The sequence below is a fragment of the Saccoglossus kowalevskii genome, chromosome 3 (assembly GCF_978046115.1).
Source record: "Saccoglossus kowalevskii chromosome 3, keSacKowa6.1, whole genome shotgun sequence".
NCBI lineage: Eukaryota > Metazoa > Hemichordata > Enteropneusta > Harrimaniidae > Saccoglossus > Saccoglossus kowalevskii.
Window position 1 is genome coordinate 13,724,020 of NC_140643.1, and position 17,640 is coordinate 13,741,659.

General features: G+C 35.1%; 1 protein-coding gene across 1 annotated transcript in view; it reads right to left on the minus strand.

The window, feature by feature from the left end:
- Positions 1-16,306, minus strand: part of LOC100373002 (SRSF protein kinase 3-like) — a 29,498-nt gene extending 13,192 nt beyond the window's left edge. Inside the window, exons 1-5 of the mRNA XM_002741568.4 lie at positions 16,228-16,306; positions 16,054-16,141; positions 11,392-11,531; positions 2,831-2,939; positions 23-110 (exon numbers count right to left, since the gene is read on the minus strand). Coding sequence (XP_002741614.2) covers positions 23-110; positions 2,831-2,939; positions 11,392-11,531; positions 16,054-16,141; positions 16,228-16,300 — 498 coding nt within the window. The 5' untranslated portion in view covers positions 16,301-16,306. The remainder of the gene's footprint in view (positions 1-22; positions 111-2,830; positions 2,940-11,391; positions 11,532-16,053; positions 16,142-16,227) is intronic.
- Positions 16,307-17,640: the final 1,334 nt, after the last annotated feature.

A 17,640-nucleotide genomic window follows, 5' to 3' on the forward strand; every position in this document is an offset into this window, starting at 1 on the left:
ATTAATCTAGTGAGCTACTTACACAGCGGAGTAACTTGATCTCATCAACTGCTGTTTCTGTATAGTGTTGGGCACTCTTAACCACTTTCAACGCAACATAGCGCTTGGCACTGAAATGCAGATAGCAAATAAGTTGGTTAATTAGTCTCATCCTGAATTTATTTCATATGATCAGTTATTCAACCAAATGAAAAAAACACTTGTACATACTGATACTTTTTCAAAATGGTTTCTAATGAGCTAGACACCTTGAAGTAAAGGTTGGATTATGTGTGAAAGAAAATTAAAACAATTGCAGATGAAAGCTATTTAAATAAGTCAATCAAATATGCTGTAGTGAATAGTGTAGAGATTTGTGAATCTAGAGTCAAATTGCTCAGAACAGATGCAAATAGAAGCAACATGGCCGACAGTCGACCATAACGAATCAAATCATATAAAATACTTCATGTGTGATGTTCAGAATTAAAGCAGGCATTTGAGGCCTGCATAAGAAGCAAGTTATTATTTTGTGATTCAAGTAGAACTGTTGAGTATAACAATGAGTTCAGTAGATGTGAATTAAATCACAATCACCATTAACTTAGATTAGATATGTCTTGAAAATAAACCCAAATGTCAGTGCATATGTGTGACACAAGGCCAGCATTGGACTAAAGTCAGAAGAGATGAATTGATCCACATGTAAATTTTGGTTAAGGTCAAAGAACAAATTTATACGACTGGAAGAGAATTAAACCAGGGTGAACAGTGAAAAACAAGCCATGCATGGCACAGTCCCCGTTAGTTATCAAATTTAAGATATAAAGTTTTGTTTATAGTAATATAGCTGGAATATAAACATGTCATTTAAATGATTGACATTTGTATCTGATCGTCAAATGAGTCTTGAGAGATATTGCTCTAGAACAGCATTAATTAAAACAAAATCAGCCATTATGAATATATGTATAATGAATATATGAAATTTGAACATAGTCAGTCAAAGCATGTCAAAGATATGGCTCTGGAAGCCCATTCATTAAAACAAAATGGCCACAAGTCAGCCATACAGAATCCGATCTAAAAAATAAAACAATTTTTTTAACACAAAAATAGCCACCATTAGGCCATTTTGAAAAGGATCGTCAAACCAATATATCCGTATATCTGTGACATGATGTATATATAATGAATATTAAAAATTTGAACATAATCAGTCAAAACAAGTCAGACATATGGGTGTGAAAACCCATTCATTAAAACAAAATAGCCATCGGACAGCCATTTTGAATCTGATCTGAAAAATAAAATGACGTGCATCAGGAACCTGTAATGTCGAATGTATGTACCAAGTTTGAACAAAATCCATCCATAAATGCCAGAAATGCTTGATATTTGATGATTTTTTAGCACAAAAATGACAACCATTTGGCCATTTTGAATAGGATCGTCAAACCAATATATCTGTCTATCTATGACATGATGTATAATGAATATTTAAAATTTGAACATAATCAGTCAAAACAAGTCAGACATATGGGTGTGAAAACCCATTCATTAAAACAAAATGGCCATCGGACAGCCATTTTGAATCTGATCTGAAAAATAAAATGACGTGCATCAGGAACCTGTAATGTCGAATGTATGTACCAAGTTTGAACAAAATCCATCCATAAATGCCAGAAATGCTTGATATTTGATGATTTTTTAGCACAAAAATGACAACCATTTGGCCATTTTGAATAGGATCGTCAAACCAATATATCTGTCTATCTATGACATGATGTATAATGAATATTTAAAATTTGAACATAATCAGTCAAAACAAGTTGGAAATATGGGTCTAGAAGCCCATTCATTAAAACATAATGGCCGATAGCCAGCCATTTTGAATGTTATCTGAAAAACAAAATTATTTGCATCAAGGTCCCATAATGTCTAATGTATATATCAGGTTTAAACAAAATCCATCTGTAAACAGCCGAGAAATGCTTGATTTTTATGATTTTTTAGCACAAAAATGGCTGCCATCTTGAATCAGATCGTAAAACAAAATGATGTTTATCAAAGTCCTATAATTTCCAACGTATATACAAGGTTTGAACAAAATCCATCTGTAAACAAAAAGGGAAATGCTTGATTTTGATGATTTTTAGCCCCAAAATGGCCGCCATTCCGCCATCTTGAATCAGATCGTGAAACAAATTGACGTGCATATGTATGATATCATGTATGATGTATGTGTGAAGTTTGATTGTGATTGGTCCAGGTATTTCTAAGACACAGGTCCGGACGGACAGACGCACGCACAGACGCACGGACACACGGAGGACAAAACATAAGTCCCCGTTTTCGGACTTCGTCCGAACGGGGACTAACAAAGTAGTCGTTTAAGTATGGTAATGAAGCTAGATTCAACTTTCTCAGTGTTTAAGATCACTTGATGACTAGCAACACACCTCAAAGAGCTTAGTTGAGAGTAGGTGTGAATGAAGAGAAAGGTGCTTAACATGTGACCTAGACAGAAAACCTCGGAGACACTTCACAGATCTGAAAAGTGCAGCCAGTCTTGCTGACAACACTGGCAGACAGTGCAAAATCTGCAGTATCAGAAACCTGGGACCTATGTCATACACCACCCTAGTTTCTCTTCCCATTTTAAAGTGAAAAGTGCAATGACTACAAGTGACGTGGGTATTTGGACAAAATACAGAGAAGTAACTACATGTAGAAGTAGTATAAATACGTGATAAACATTTAATGTTAGGTGAGGTATACAAGGCAAAACAAAATGCCCAACAATTAAAATACATACATATGCAAAGATTGTGTGGTAGAAGTTACTCACATTAAATCCCATGACAACCAGACAGTAGAAAAATGTCCCCATCCAAGTTTACGCACTACATGGTATCTGTTATGGAACAGGTCTCCTATCTTCACAGGATGATAGCCACCTAAACAAAAAACAAACAAACATGCGTATCTTTAGCATTTAAAATGTACAACATGTATTACACTTTCAAAAGGTCAAGCAGATTTAATATGAAAACAAGGACAACTTATTGTACATGTAAATTACATAGTCTACATTCAGCAAACGGTTTCTTCAATGTTAGAAACTATACTACTATGAAGATGCTGTTATAAAAGCTAAACTTGCTCTCATTGCAATTTTTAGACTTGATGTTCAGTCTGTGCATCTAAAGCATTTTTCTTTTATTCTTTTTCTCATTACTGGTATACTGCTCTCAACGGTACTAATTACCGTATTTATCCGAATAAGCGCCCAGGGTCCTGAACATGGAAAATTGCTGGAAAATAGGGGTAGGCGTTTGCCCGGACATCCCCCCGGCAAAAAACAATAAAAAAACGAAACAAAAATCCGCGAAAATTGACAACACGCAGATCCAACTGCGGCAGGGAATAGATTGTCAAATGAAGACATGCAACAGAAATAAATGAACAATATACAGCATTAGAAGTGTAACAAGAAAACATTTATTGCTTATAATGTGACAAATAAACCAGAAATAATAAAAATTAACAGTGAATACTCATTTAAATTAAGATTTCCCTGCCGACAAACGCACCCAATACGCGTGAACTCAAAATGAATTAAAATGTCAGGGGTTAAACAGCGTAAAATTATTTCCGGTTTTGACAAATACCGGATCAACAGCCATACAAGATCAATAATAATTTACGCAGTAAAATTACGAAAGTTCATAGTTGTTTGACAAAAACATCTCAGATCTCTATTTGTACGTTCATTGCTATCTTTGTAAACGTCAAAACCCTCAAAGTCCAAGTCTGCGTCACTGTCGTGATCAAACAAAATCCCTACAGCTCCGTCTTGAAGTTTGTCTTTGGACTTGGCACATTTAATCCACGGATTTCGCTGTCTGTCAGCTGGGCACTTACAATTCACGTCTAATCTGAATAAAGAGACAAGAAAAATGGGGTCGCGACAAACGACTCGCATGATCTTCGACTTTTAAGCATCCGCTTTACCAATTGGCTAAGAATGACATCACTACTAGTGTTTCATCATGGAGGTCAAGTCAACATCGCTTTCTTATCAGACTAGGCGCTCATCAATCATGGTGAAAGTTACCATTCAGCAAGTTCTGGTGGTTGGAATGTCTCACTATGGATATCGCGGTGGGCTTGAAATAGGAAGATTTATTTCTTTCTCCAACGACAAAAGAATAATTTCCATGACAGAAGGCAACAAAGTTGGCAGTCTTCGGCATGCACGACATTGCAAAATTGCTGGCCCCAGTTATGGATTCGAAAGCTGCTAGCAAATATTTTAAAATTAAATCCAAAACAACGTGCTTTCAACCACTCTCCCAGGTACAGGTTGCTACAATTTTAGCTTTAATATACATTTTTGTAGACTTGCTGACCGTTATGATTGAGATGAAAAATCTTGAAAAATAAATGTAAACAGCGACGAACACGCTGCCCTCGAAAAGATCCCCAGAAAAGATCCCCTGGGCGTATGCCTGGATATGATCTCAACTTCTTTATTGCATCAACATTGGGGGTGGGGGGTGGGGTGGACAGATAAATACAGTATTATTATATACAGGAACACAGACTGGAGAATCTTGGCAGCGGCGGATTGTACCAGCCAAAACTCCGGGCTAGTAATTTTGTTTTGTGTGTCCCCAGCCAATCATAGTTGTTTCAGTTACCATTCTTCAAGCACTTGATATGTACTAGTCAAGTATGACAGTAATACTGTAGAATACTTTATTTTCGCTTGGAATTTATTTTCGCTATTTTCGCTGAAGGGGTGATTCCGTGAAAATAAAATCCAGCGAATGTACTTTTTTTCCTACATTTCACATTAAACTCATCAAAAATCAGTGAAAATAAATTCCAAGCAAAACGCCCAAAAAGCCTTTTCAGCGAAAATTAATTCCAGCGAAAATAAAGTATTCCACAGTAGCTAAATCCAACAGTTGTGTTGACAAACGCTCTTGCCCAATTACATATGCTACGTTCACACGACAGCATTTTATCGGAGCCCAAAGGCTCGAGCCGGCTTGAGCCAGCAAAAATGGCCGTGTGAACGCGTTCGGCTCGAGCCAAGTTCGGCTCCACTAAACCCTCGGGGTTGAACTCCGATAGGGTTGAGTCCCAGCATGGCTCCGAACGTGTAAACGCATCGGGGCCCAACTATCGGAGCCGAAATAACGCCCTCAATCGTCTTCTTCGAGTAACCTCTCATTTCAATTATGGCGGAGACAACATCTTTCATAATTTCACGCAATTTCCCGCTTGAATAAGAGGTACGCGGCCTAGTGTATAGTAATGAATCATTGTGATAGATTGACAGCTCAATGGGAAACAAAAAATGGCGTACGAAATCATGCGACAAAAACTTGAAAGAACGACTGAACGGAAACTTTTTAAAGACACTAAAGATAAAAATCGTAGAAGCGATCGCGGTACGGTGACGTGTTCCTGGTAGGTTTAGATTCTTCCATAGTCCGTCTATGATAGATAGAGAGAATCAGTGATTCTTCCTAGGAGTTTTAATAGATATCACCACAGTTGAATAGTTACAAAATGGTAATTTTGCATGACAATAACTTGACCGAATAGGCTGTATTAAACGTATTTTAGCTGCCGTGTTTCCTGTTTATTCGAGATACTAGTACCAAATTTAAAATACCAGTCATTGTCTTTTCATGGAACTATAATAGTTCCATGGTCTTTTCTACTTCCATGGTCAGGCTCCTTTTTCTCCTAGCTCAACAGCATCATGCCATGTAAAGAAAAAAACACAAGCACGACACTAAAATCGTTTTCAGTCACTAATTATTCAAGGGCACTGTTCCGCTCGGCTCTGATCGAACTGAATCTAACTCTGGCAGATCTCGGCTCTCGTTCGGCTCCCGACCGTATGAACGCATTGTAGATAATCTCCTGTTAATCCGTGGGAGGAGCAGTAGTTCGGCTCCGATAAAAAGCTGCCGTGTGAACATAGCTATAGATAAACCATGCACCAAGTTCACTTTAGCTTGTTTGCTCTGGGAATCTGGGATTAAAATCAGGAAATTTTGTTCCTAACTATAATGTAACAACTACACAGATGATTTGAGCTCACAGACCACATTGCATAGCCTTTTAAATTGATACGTCAGTCAGACATATGCTCGTCGTGGTTGTAAACCCAAAATGAAAACAAGTAGAAAGTAAACAACACACTGGGCAACCAGTTGTTGGCTCATTCCATTGGAGTGTACGGTAGGTGTTACTTGTAATAACATTAATCTTCACACCTTGGTATGACTGACAGACACAGTCTTTCGCCAAGTGATCGAGTCACAATAGCCCAGAGGCAAAAGAGTGGGACCATGTCGAAGCAATGTTGGATACTGAACCAAATCAGCAATATTGCCATCTGATTGGCCAACACAGCTGCACAATAGAAAGCGCAATTTGATTTTAGGTCACACCATCAAAAGGGGCTCTGATATCAGTTTTTTTTTTTTTTTTCATTTTACAATGAATTTCGAATAACATCTGGACTGCGAAGCAGTCACTACTCCAGTATCCACATTTTTGTTACCACATTATGCATTGAACTAAGTGTGCTCTCCCTGAGGACTTAGCTAATGCCCAATAATCAAATTGCTTGTTCCAAGGCACAGCTGTATCATTAGCGAATTAGCTAACAATTTTACGATGACACTAATCGCTTAAGTTAAATTAATCGCAACACAGGCTAATACGTATTAAAAAATTGTGCATATGCTATACCAATGTTTATCTAAGGCTGTAGGCTTGACGATCACATCTCAGTTTATCTGTATTTGTCTTTGTTGTCCAGCTACGACCAAACAACTACTAGTACAGACATGTTTAACAACAGATTATCGGTAGGATTTCTGTAGTTATTCAGTCACAGCTAAAAAATAATGGCAGTGGTCATCTAGCTTACAGTGTTAAGAAGACAAACATTGGTACAGCATATGTACCATCAAATTCACCTATATCTAAGCTGTCAGCTAAATATATATACAACCTGTAATTGTTATTAGTAGCATGTTTTGCAACTTATAAAGAATGTCAGAATCATTGATCCATTATTAACTTGTTTTTCCCCTGCTTCTACCTTATGGCAATATGTGCTAACTTTGACTAAATTTCCAATAACTATTATTTCCTGGACTGATATTAGTTTGATACTTGAAAACATATTTTGATACTAAGAAAATATAGTTAAGAAGTAAATAACAGCCAGTTAAAAAATTATTATGCAAACTAAGTAATGAATATTCAAAGATTTCAACTAAAAAGTAATTATGGCTCATTACCAAATTGTATTGAAATTTAATATATGTAAATGGTTGCATGCAAGTCTATAAATTGGCTAATTGTTATGCAAATTTGTTAAAACCAGAGATTGAACTTCGCAGAGGCATCAATAACAATTGCTGCAATGCCCAAGAAGTTTGATGCCCTTTTAGAAATACAGATTTTACCTATCAGTTGTAAATTATTAGACAAAGATGTCAACCCAAAATTAATCAGCTTTGCAGATTACTCCACTGAAATGTGGTGGTGGAACAAACAAACAAACAAACACACATATACATCACACAGACAGGTTAAATACAATTAGATGCATTTGAAGTGACAACAATTGGGTTAACATTTCAATGAAAGTATATCATAATAATAATTTTCTCATTTAAGCAACTATTGAAGTTAGGAAAGACTGATTGAAAGATTTGCTTCTAGACATTCACAGATGAAAAAAAAATGTCCTTGTAAAAACAATATTTCTGAATACCTGTCAATTATATCAACTTTTTGTGATTATTTGTACTTTCAGACACATGTTTTGCTGCTTCTCATTGATTTATTCCTGCATGTATACTTATATTTGTGAGCCCCAGATTTAAAAGCCAGAACGTGGTTATGGTGCCTACATTGGATAGACATAATTAGGGCCTCAGTGTTTGAACAACTTTAAGTAGACTGTTATGTAAATTCACAGTCTTCAGCAGACAAAGTGATTGCCCTGAAAGTCAGTCAAAAGACATGTTTGTACTTGTATAACTAGGATTTGATTTAACCAGGTGCTAAGTTTGGATAACCTTTGAGACAGATGTGACTACATATATAAGCTGCTTTCTGAATGTCACCACCTTAAATTGAAAAATCAAACTAGCTTTTTTTTGTGCACATTCAACACACTGCAGGAAGAGTTGTACGTTAAATTGAAATTGTTGCTAGAATAATAATGGGCATTATAGCAAAGTTCTCACCTTTAAAACTTTAAAACTGTATCGATGTGCTCCAGTACACAAATTTAGACTTTATGTCACTACCAATAAATAATCACAAACACAAACAACCAAAATGCTTCTTACTTGATGTGTAGTTCAATGTACGCAATCAATACCATAAGGCTGTTACACTGCAGTCACATGTTAAGTCTTTATTTGTAGTTTATTAGTATTATTGTGCGTACTGATTTTCAGGTAGAAAAAAAATCAAATCACTATTCATGTGCCAACAAATTATTCCCTATACAATCAATTTTTCTTTGCATGTCATTAATTAATCCCTGTACTTAATTATTCATCCTAAACACAGTGATCTGAGCATACCGTTAAAGTCCTAATATAAACCGCATACGTAATAGTAACCGCACCCCCAATTCCGGCTTCGGGGTTAAAGAGTTCTTAACAAAAATTAAAAACTTGAAAAGTACCTATTACTAACCGCACCCCCAATTCAACAAGACCGTGACTGACTTCATTGTTTCAACCAGCTGTTCCAAAACGGCATTGTTCCTAATCCTATTCTTTGTTTCGACAACATGCCTAAAAATATTCACACCTATTTATTGTTCAGCGGTGATAAGATGTCAGACAGGCAATGAAACTGCTTTTGTTCTGGCGGCGACCTCTGTCAATACTCTTTCTGAATACGTCTGTGTTTCGTAAGTTTTAGACAATGAGCTTTTATCACCTTAAAAGTGTTAAACTGAGCATTGAAGAATAATTTATCTTTCGAAAACACATAATTTCTTGATTTAAAAAAAAATCATGCCGTTTTCCCATGGAAATCAAAGGCAAAAGATCGCACTACATTATCGGTAAATCTCTTCCGTGTTGCGTTCACCGTGAGGTCGCTGAACTGTCATTAACATATTTAAATGAGCTATGTAATTTAGACACGTGGGCACCATCCAGCATTTTGATTGGTTAATTAGCGACTTGACCTATCCGGTCAATAATACGTCACGTGAGCATTCAAAAGCATGGCGGATATCGTATCGGCTGTTTACATGTGACTGAAATCATTCGCTTACGGGGAAACTAAGTTGAATTTTACTTGCATTTTATAACAATTCAACGAACTTATTTTTCGTGCGTTATTGTAATCACTACTAAATAATAATCACCAATATCAACACTTCGAAAACAAGTAAGTTATTCACTTGTGACCAGCAGCATGGCCGGATCGAGCTACCGCTATGTGATCATTTGCTACTAAGCAGTGCATTCGTGTTTTTATTTGAAACTTCTGTTAGAATATACTTTTCGTTACCAAGAAAATTAAAAAAAATAAATGCATATTACGTTAAAAATACTGAGTATTTTTTGTATCATGTAGAATTTTTTTGTGATTGACTGTAATTTTTCAACATTTCGTAACGCCTATTTTAGAACCAAAATAAGGCCTTTCACTCTTCCCCGACGCCTATTCAAGAGATTGTACGGTGTATTGTTTGTTTTGTGCATGTGTTGTGGAAAAAAAATGACCACGCCCATTTAGTGATTGCAATATGTACGTAATAGAAACCGCACCCCGAACTTGAGCTTTTGATCCCAATTTTTAAATTGATACATTGTAATATAAACCGCGGTTTATAATAATAGGACTTTAACGGTACATGCTATTACATTTCAACCTATAGAAGCAGAATTTAAGATGCTTCTTTATATTAGTTGGAGAAACCTATATTCACAGTACTATTACATGTCACTCACTGAAGACATCGAGAAATACCTGACACCAGTATGTTGTGGTTGTCATGAACACAAAGAATGCACATTCATCAAAATGATGACATTACCAGTATTTAAGAACACTGGGAATGAAACAAATTTAAAGGTTAATTAGCTTATAATTAATTACTTGACCCCCTGATCCTGACCCGGCAATGCAATTACAGGTATACCAGTACTTTATTTACTTTTCCAAACAAAATGAAGAGCATCTATCAAAGTTTACATGATTTATACATGAGCAGACACTGTAGTATTAAACCAAAATTACAAATAAAGCAAGCGACCTGACGGTCGAATTATTATGTGTGCAATTTAAGGGACCTGATATAAGCAGAATAATCATCGCATTTGTCATCAAAAATACCAGTTACTTAACTCACTTGTGCTATTACATATTCAAAGTATACTTTAAAGTTGTATTATGTTTTATATTTAGTTGAAAGCCCTCTGTAAATAGGGCTTACAGTTTTGAACTTTTTGTCAAAAATAATATTTTTTACCAACAATGAGAAAAATGTTCGCTAAAAATTCAAATTTGCATATTTTGACACCAATTTAACAAATCTGACAGAGGACCACCCCAAGTACCATTGCTGGAAATATGAAAGCATTTGGACTTACGGTTTTGGACTAGTTGTCGAAAATAACATTTTTTACCCAAAATGACAAAAATATTCACTAAAAATCCAAATTTGCATATTTTGAGATGAATTTTACAAATCCGACAGAGGATCACCCTAAGTACCTTTAGTACAAATATGAATGTAATTCGTCAAGTTCTTTTGAAGAAAAGAAGTCATTTAAAGGAAAACAACAGGCAGGACATGGGACGCAGGAGAGACCCCCATACCAACAGCTCCACTGGGTCATCTGTGATGACAGCGGAGCTAAAAAAGAATCTGTAATCTTTGCTCAAAGAATGAAGTAGAAGACGAGTACCATTTTATAACAACTTTGTACGCCCTTTATATAATGATCAAAGAAAGAAATTATATGAGAAAGCCAGAAAGCAAATAAATGATTTCACAAATTTGACAACAAAAGGGAACAAATTTATAATGATAATCCAAAATAAAAACATTGTCATGAATATTGCATTGGCCAAATTTATAAAAACAAACTTGACTGAGACAGCAAGACCTCTTGTTCGCTTAGCAAAACCACAATTTTTTTAAACAATGCACAAAAAATAAAACCAAAATTTGTAAATGTAATTTGGTAACTTGTATGCAATTTTTTATCTTTTACTGTTAGTTACTTTTTTATTGTTTTGTATTTCTAGTGTGTCCTTACTGCTGTACTTTGCTAATTCAGAGATGTGGCAATAAATAAATAAACGTATTACTAAACAATTATTTACCTTTGCAATAATCTTTTGGATCCTCTTGTTCCTCGTCATCAGAGCCTAAGACTTCTTCTTCTTCATCGTCATCTTCGTCATAATCTCTGTCCTGGTCGTCAGGAGTAACGTGCTGCGGTACGGCACCATGCTGCTCAAAACTACAAAAACACAAAACAAACATATAGTGCAATCAGTGAATATTTATAACACTGGTGATGTACTGTTATTACAACATTTTATTTGAGAGTGGTGAATTGCTGAAAAAATCTTGCACATGTGTAAAAATAATGTACAATTGTCAGTAAGTGAGTGAGTGAGTCACTCAGTCAGTAGTTTAAGTTATTCCTGATTTAATATCCAAGTCACTCATTGTTTATTATCTCTGTTGTAAATTCTTGATTATACCGTACTCGCCCGCGTTAACGCCCATGCCAGGGCAAGCGCCCACCCCCACTTTTGCACAATTTTTATATTTGGGTCACATCCGGCAAAGCGCCACCCTTTCAAAATGCAACTAATTTAAAACTTGGTCTTGCGTAACGAATCTTGGTAATCGTTTTTGGATGATACAGCGTGGATATCGACTGCTGTGAACATGTTGTGAATGCGTAGAACACAGTAACCGTGCGTAAACTACGCTTTGACAATGACCTGTTAATACAAGTAAAAAGCGGAAAATGTTTCATGCCATATACAGTTTACCTCTCAAAAATGGCTAGTTACTAGTTTTTTGGAAAAACTATGTCGTTTATTCGCTGAAATCAATTCCAACAGATCGTACTTCGACATCGATAATTCACTTCCACATTGCGTTACCGGAAAGTCTTTGGGAAGACATTGTGATTGGTTAATAACCAACTTGACCCATTAGGTCAAAGGACGCCGCTGCAGGTGAAATCTGCAAATGCATCATGGCGGAAAGTGATTTTTATCGAGAGTTTGCATACGATCCAACACCTTCGTCAGTGGAGATAATATGACAATTTTGACTTCGACTGTGTTCCAACAGACTCAAATGTTTTTAATTTCGTAAATTCTGGTGGTACGTAATTAATATTGTAATAAAATGTGCATATTTTTTGTGATCATTTCTGTTTCTTCATTATGAAAATCAATGACGACTCAACTAATTTCGTAATTTGATTTCTCTCAAAGACGTAATCTGTCACTTGATGAATCAAATTTTTCATTTGCACTCTTTTTCGAGGGGGGTGCTCGGGTAGCGACCACCCCTAAAAAATCACGATTTTCTGAGTTGAGGCCCCTGGGCGCTAACGCGGTCGAGTACAGTATATAAAAATCTTTAAGCTAGTCATAATGGTTTTTATTATGGCTCAAACAATCCTGTTTTAATAACCTTCCAGAATAGTTTTATATATTGTTAAAATCAATATTTTGTACATGCATAATGTAACTTGATATTAGCAGTAAATTTGCATATTAAATGATTCTGCACTGTTGAACCTAATATTGGATAACAGAGTCTTGGTTCGCTGTACAAGCTATCCTTGCTGGTGAAAGCATCTGTAATCAGCCCCTACGTTTATAACAATTAGCTACTTAATTGATAGTTACAATGCACATGCAAGAAACGGGACAGTACGTCTTGCATATACTAACACTCATTACTGAGAATATGTTACGAATTCAAAAACATATGAAATATCAATTTCAGTGAGATAGCTAATAGAAATTTTATAAAGGTTGAACTTTGAGGTCAAGATATTCAATGGTGGCAGGAATATCTTCAAGATTTAATTACTGCTATTTATTTTTTACTTTTCAATATATGTATTCTTTAGGATGCAAAAAATGAAAAAAAAAATGAAAATTGCATTTTGTCTTTGTTTTTTGCATCATTTCTTCTTCAAATCTCAAAATATTGCTCAGGGGGCTGAAAAAGTTGTATATTGTTATGAATACAATTTTAGTGAGATTCCAATGTGAATATTAATTTGCAAATAATTTACATTTAATTATTAAGTCAGTTTCCAATGTGATAATATTTTCCCACTATATTCAAAAAATGTTTTTCTCCAATAACCCATGCACTCAGTAATATAAAATTTGAACTACAATCAAATCTTAACGCTGAAAAGTACTGTTAGAATTGATTTTGATGATAATATTTATACATCCACCCAAAACCCTAAATCTACCCTTCCCCAATTTAAATGTACATGTCCTTCTTAAGGACACCTAGTTATCTAGAGGGGGCATATACAATTTAATTGAGGGGGTAGGGTTAAAGTTAGGATTAGGGTTAGGGGATACAAAAGGAAATCTTTCCTAAAATTAAACTAGTCATCCAAGCTGCTAACAAGGCACAAGACCAGGGACTTGAAATTACTGTGGTATGGTGACCTGCTAAAAATGTCATAAAAGCTTAACACAAAATGACACAATACTTGGGGTGGGGGATAACACTTGTTCAGAGGCATGACTCATTTGCGAACATATGTTACAATTGCATGGATTTACTAATAATAGTTATGACAACAATCACACAAAACTGCAGTGATACACCCCAAAATTAAATAACATTCAGACAAAAATGATCTTTTAAAAATTCGAACATGTTTGTTCCCTACTATTATACAAGTATGTCTTTGTTGATTGTTTGAATAGTATTATGAATGAAGATAAAAAAATTGTTAATAATTAATTTTTATGAGATTTGAAAAACATGAACATAGTGACAAACAAACGCTGTACTATGTGCTGTATATGTTATATAGGGTTGTATCAAACATGACACTTTAATTAAATAATTCTATTCATATACTGAACTGAACGAAATTGGATGTTACAGGGACTCAATCAAAGAAATAAGCTCACTCTCTGCTGCATAAGTTGTCTGATCCTATTTCACATGCTCTTCAACTTTTTATTGGTTACATATGTGATATTACATGTATTAGTAAATTGGTGTAACAATAACAAACTCTTGTAAACAGTAAATTTATTACTGGTAAATACCACTACTTGTTTGTTAATTTATTCACTACAACGAATTCACACATGATGATGAATTTAACCGTAACCGATCTCAAATTTAACATGCATTGAATTGTGTCACACAATTTTTTTTCAATTAGAAAGCACTACTCCAAAAAAAAAAATCTACATAATTTCTTTTTTCCCCAAAAATAAGATGCATACAAAATCTTAACTAGAACTGCCCTCAACGAACTGATTCAAATGTGTGAATCTATTTGTGAAATTATCAAAAATTCTAAAAAAAAAAAAGTCTCCGATCTGTGGTCGAAATAAGGTGAGTCTGATACTACTACAATTTCTCCTTGGCTCCTAGCTTTGCTCCCCAAAAACTAGTGCCACATTAATTACTTTCTCAATTGCTCATCTTCATATTATGACAAACTTTTATTTTCGTCATTTTCAACAATACTAATTATACCTCTTATCTTCCTAATTGTCCTGTTGATGAGGTAAAAGTTTTATATTTGGTGTCATGAACATATTTTCCAATGAAACAATTATCCAGTGAGTGAGTGAGTGAGTGAGTGAGTGAGTAGTCATACTTCAATTGGTAAGTTGTGAACATATGTGCTACCAAGGTGTCTAGAATCAGGTACTTTTTTGAGCCGAAGTGTCTGGAAAAAATGGTCTACAATTTCAATCATTCATTACTAAAATTATAAATATAAAGCTTAATAAAATGCTAAAAAAATATTGTTTACCATCAAAAATGATTAATTCTGACAGAAAAAACAGCTCATGTAATATTCATAACCCATGTCATTGTCTGAAAAAATTCTACCATTTTTTGCAAAATTGTTTGAAAAAGTATATTTCTTTTCCACAAATTTGGTTGTTTTAAAAAAGACGACTGTCTGGAGGTGCTGGTGGTACAACCATTAATTTTTCCAGGGAAGTTCAACACCACCCAATAAGGGCATACCCATACATACAGTTCAAGCATTAAATGTAGAATAGGGTTGCATAATAATATCAACATTTTAATTACAAAATTAACATTGCTGCATTTCATACTCAATACACTAACTGCATGAACAGCCAATGATTGTCAAAAAAGAACATTCCAGGGCTATGTGGCGTCATGTCAACACGCTGTCTGCTTATTAGCATCCAAATAGTGAAGCTACAAGAGCACAGTGGAAAAACATGAAACACAGTCAAGGCACAAGAATAAAAGTGCATTTATATTACACCTTAACAATGAATTTATACTTTCAGAATGTAACAGTCTTTATTCTAACCTCATTAACGTACAGACATTGTGGATGACCCGTAATATGGTAATCAATACATGTAAATGACTAACGCCATGTATTAAATGCGATTAAATTATGTTTAAATCATCCCCCAAACAACCCTGTCAACTAAAACGTCGAGCGATCTGTTATAAACTGCCTTATCGACACATATTTACAGTGTTGAACCATTAACAATACAAATGTAATGCAACGTCAATCGTGTCAATCTGGGTCACAACAATATCGTATTTTTATGTGTTGAGAGGAACCTCTTTGCGTAGCGGCGAACATCGATAACACAATCAATATAGAATATGTTAGTACACTGGGTGAAGAACTATTTAATCGCGAGTCAGACACAGCAGTATTACTTAAAAAAATAGTATTATGCCAACACGATAATCGTTCATAACAATGATTGAATGAAAAATGTTGACTTTACCTTGCTTTCTTGCTGGAACGTCTATCATCCGGCTTGATGCGATTCTTCGGTGGTTTCGTTCTCCTTTTTCTCGCCTGAATAGACAAAACTGAAAAGGTCGCAACAAAGGTTAAATATGGATACGTCAGACTTTAAAGATCCACAAAAAACGCAAATAATTTGCATTTTACGTACCTTTTCTCTGTCCTCTGGAGCTCATGTTAAAAACTTTTACCACCACTTTTCTAAATTCATGGCTTATGCGCATGCCCAGTTATGCGTCAGATGTATTGTGGGTAATGTCATTTCCGCTGTCTCTAACGGACTTCGCCAATAACATGCCCGGGCCCATTCAGCTACATGACGATGTATAACCTTGCATACTTAATAGCATGGACTGACTAATCACACGTTCTTTATTTAACGCGTGTATATTTGTAATGGTGTCTGTAATCATTTATTTTTAACTTCAAGTTTATTTGCAAGAGCACAGTCCCTAGCACAGTCCCTCTATAGACCCTTTGATAGAGGGACTGTGGCAAGAGCAATCAGAAAATATGATGTTGCGTCTCGGGTTGCAAGTATAGAAATGACATATATGTAGGCAAACTCAATACCCGGACAAGTTTAACGCTGAGCTATAAATCGCCCAAACACGGACTCTAATTAGCAATGTGTTTTTTTTTTTTTTATCAATAATTACCACGGTAGAATAAATAAAAATTAGAAGTTTCCTGGACTTGATTACTAGTCTCTCAAAGGTTCATACTCCATATGAAACGAATTTATTCACTAGAATTGATTCTTTGTTACAGCCAAATCAAGATTTTAGTCTCAATGTGATTTAACTAAATACTGTAAAATACTTTATTTTAGCTGGAATTAATTTTTGTTGAAACGACTTTTTGGGTGTTTTGTATGGAATTTATTTTCACTGATTTTAGACAAGTGTGGAATTAATTTTCACTGAAAAGACATTTTTATTGTTTTGTATGAAGTTTATTTTCACTGATTTTAGATGAGTTGAATGTAAAATATAGGAAAAAAATATTTTCACTGGATTTTATTTTCTCTTATTCATCCTTTTATTGGAAATAGCAAAAATAAATTTCAAGTGAAAATAAAGTACTTTGCAGTAACTGTTAATCGTCGAGTTATAATTTGGGCGTGGTTTCGCAAAAGTGGGCGTGGTCATTTTTGTAACTCGATGTTTTCGTAACTCGACTCGAAGAATTTCGAATTGAAAATAACTGAAAATTTTATTTGAAAGACCTACCTTGTGTTAAATATAAATTGGTTACAGTGCGGGGAATAAGAACCAAGCAATGCTGAAATGATCGCAACAAAATAACTTCGGCTCTTTTTGTGCCGGTCTTTAGTCTTTGTGATGGTCCCTTAGCTAGCAGCAAGCTTGTTATTCCCAGCCACAGGCTCCGGGTAGCTGCTCGTTCAGTACGCCCTCTAGAGACGGTGACTAGCTACTGGTTATACTGTTTCACAATATTTTTGTAGTCGTGAAAGAAAAAACAAATTCCGAAAATATTGCGCCATTAACAATAGGAAAGTGGTAGACCACATTTTGGAAATATATCAAGAGAAGAAAAAAAA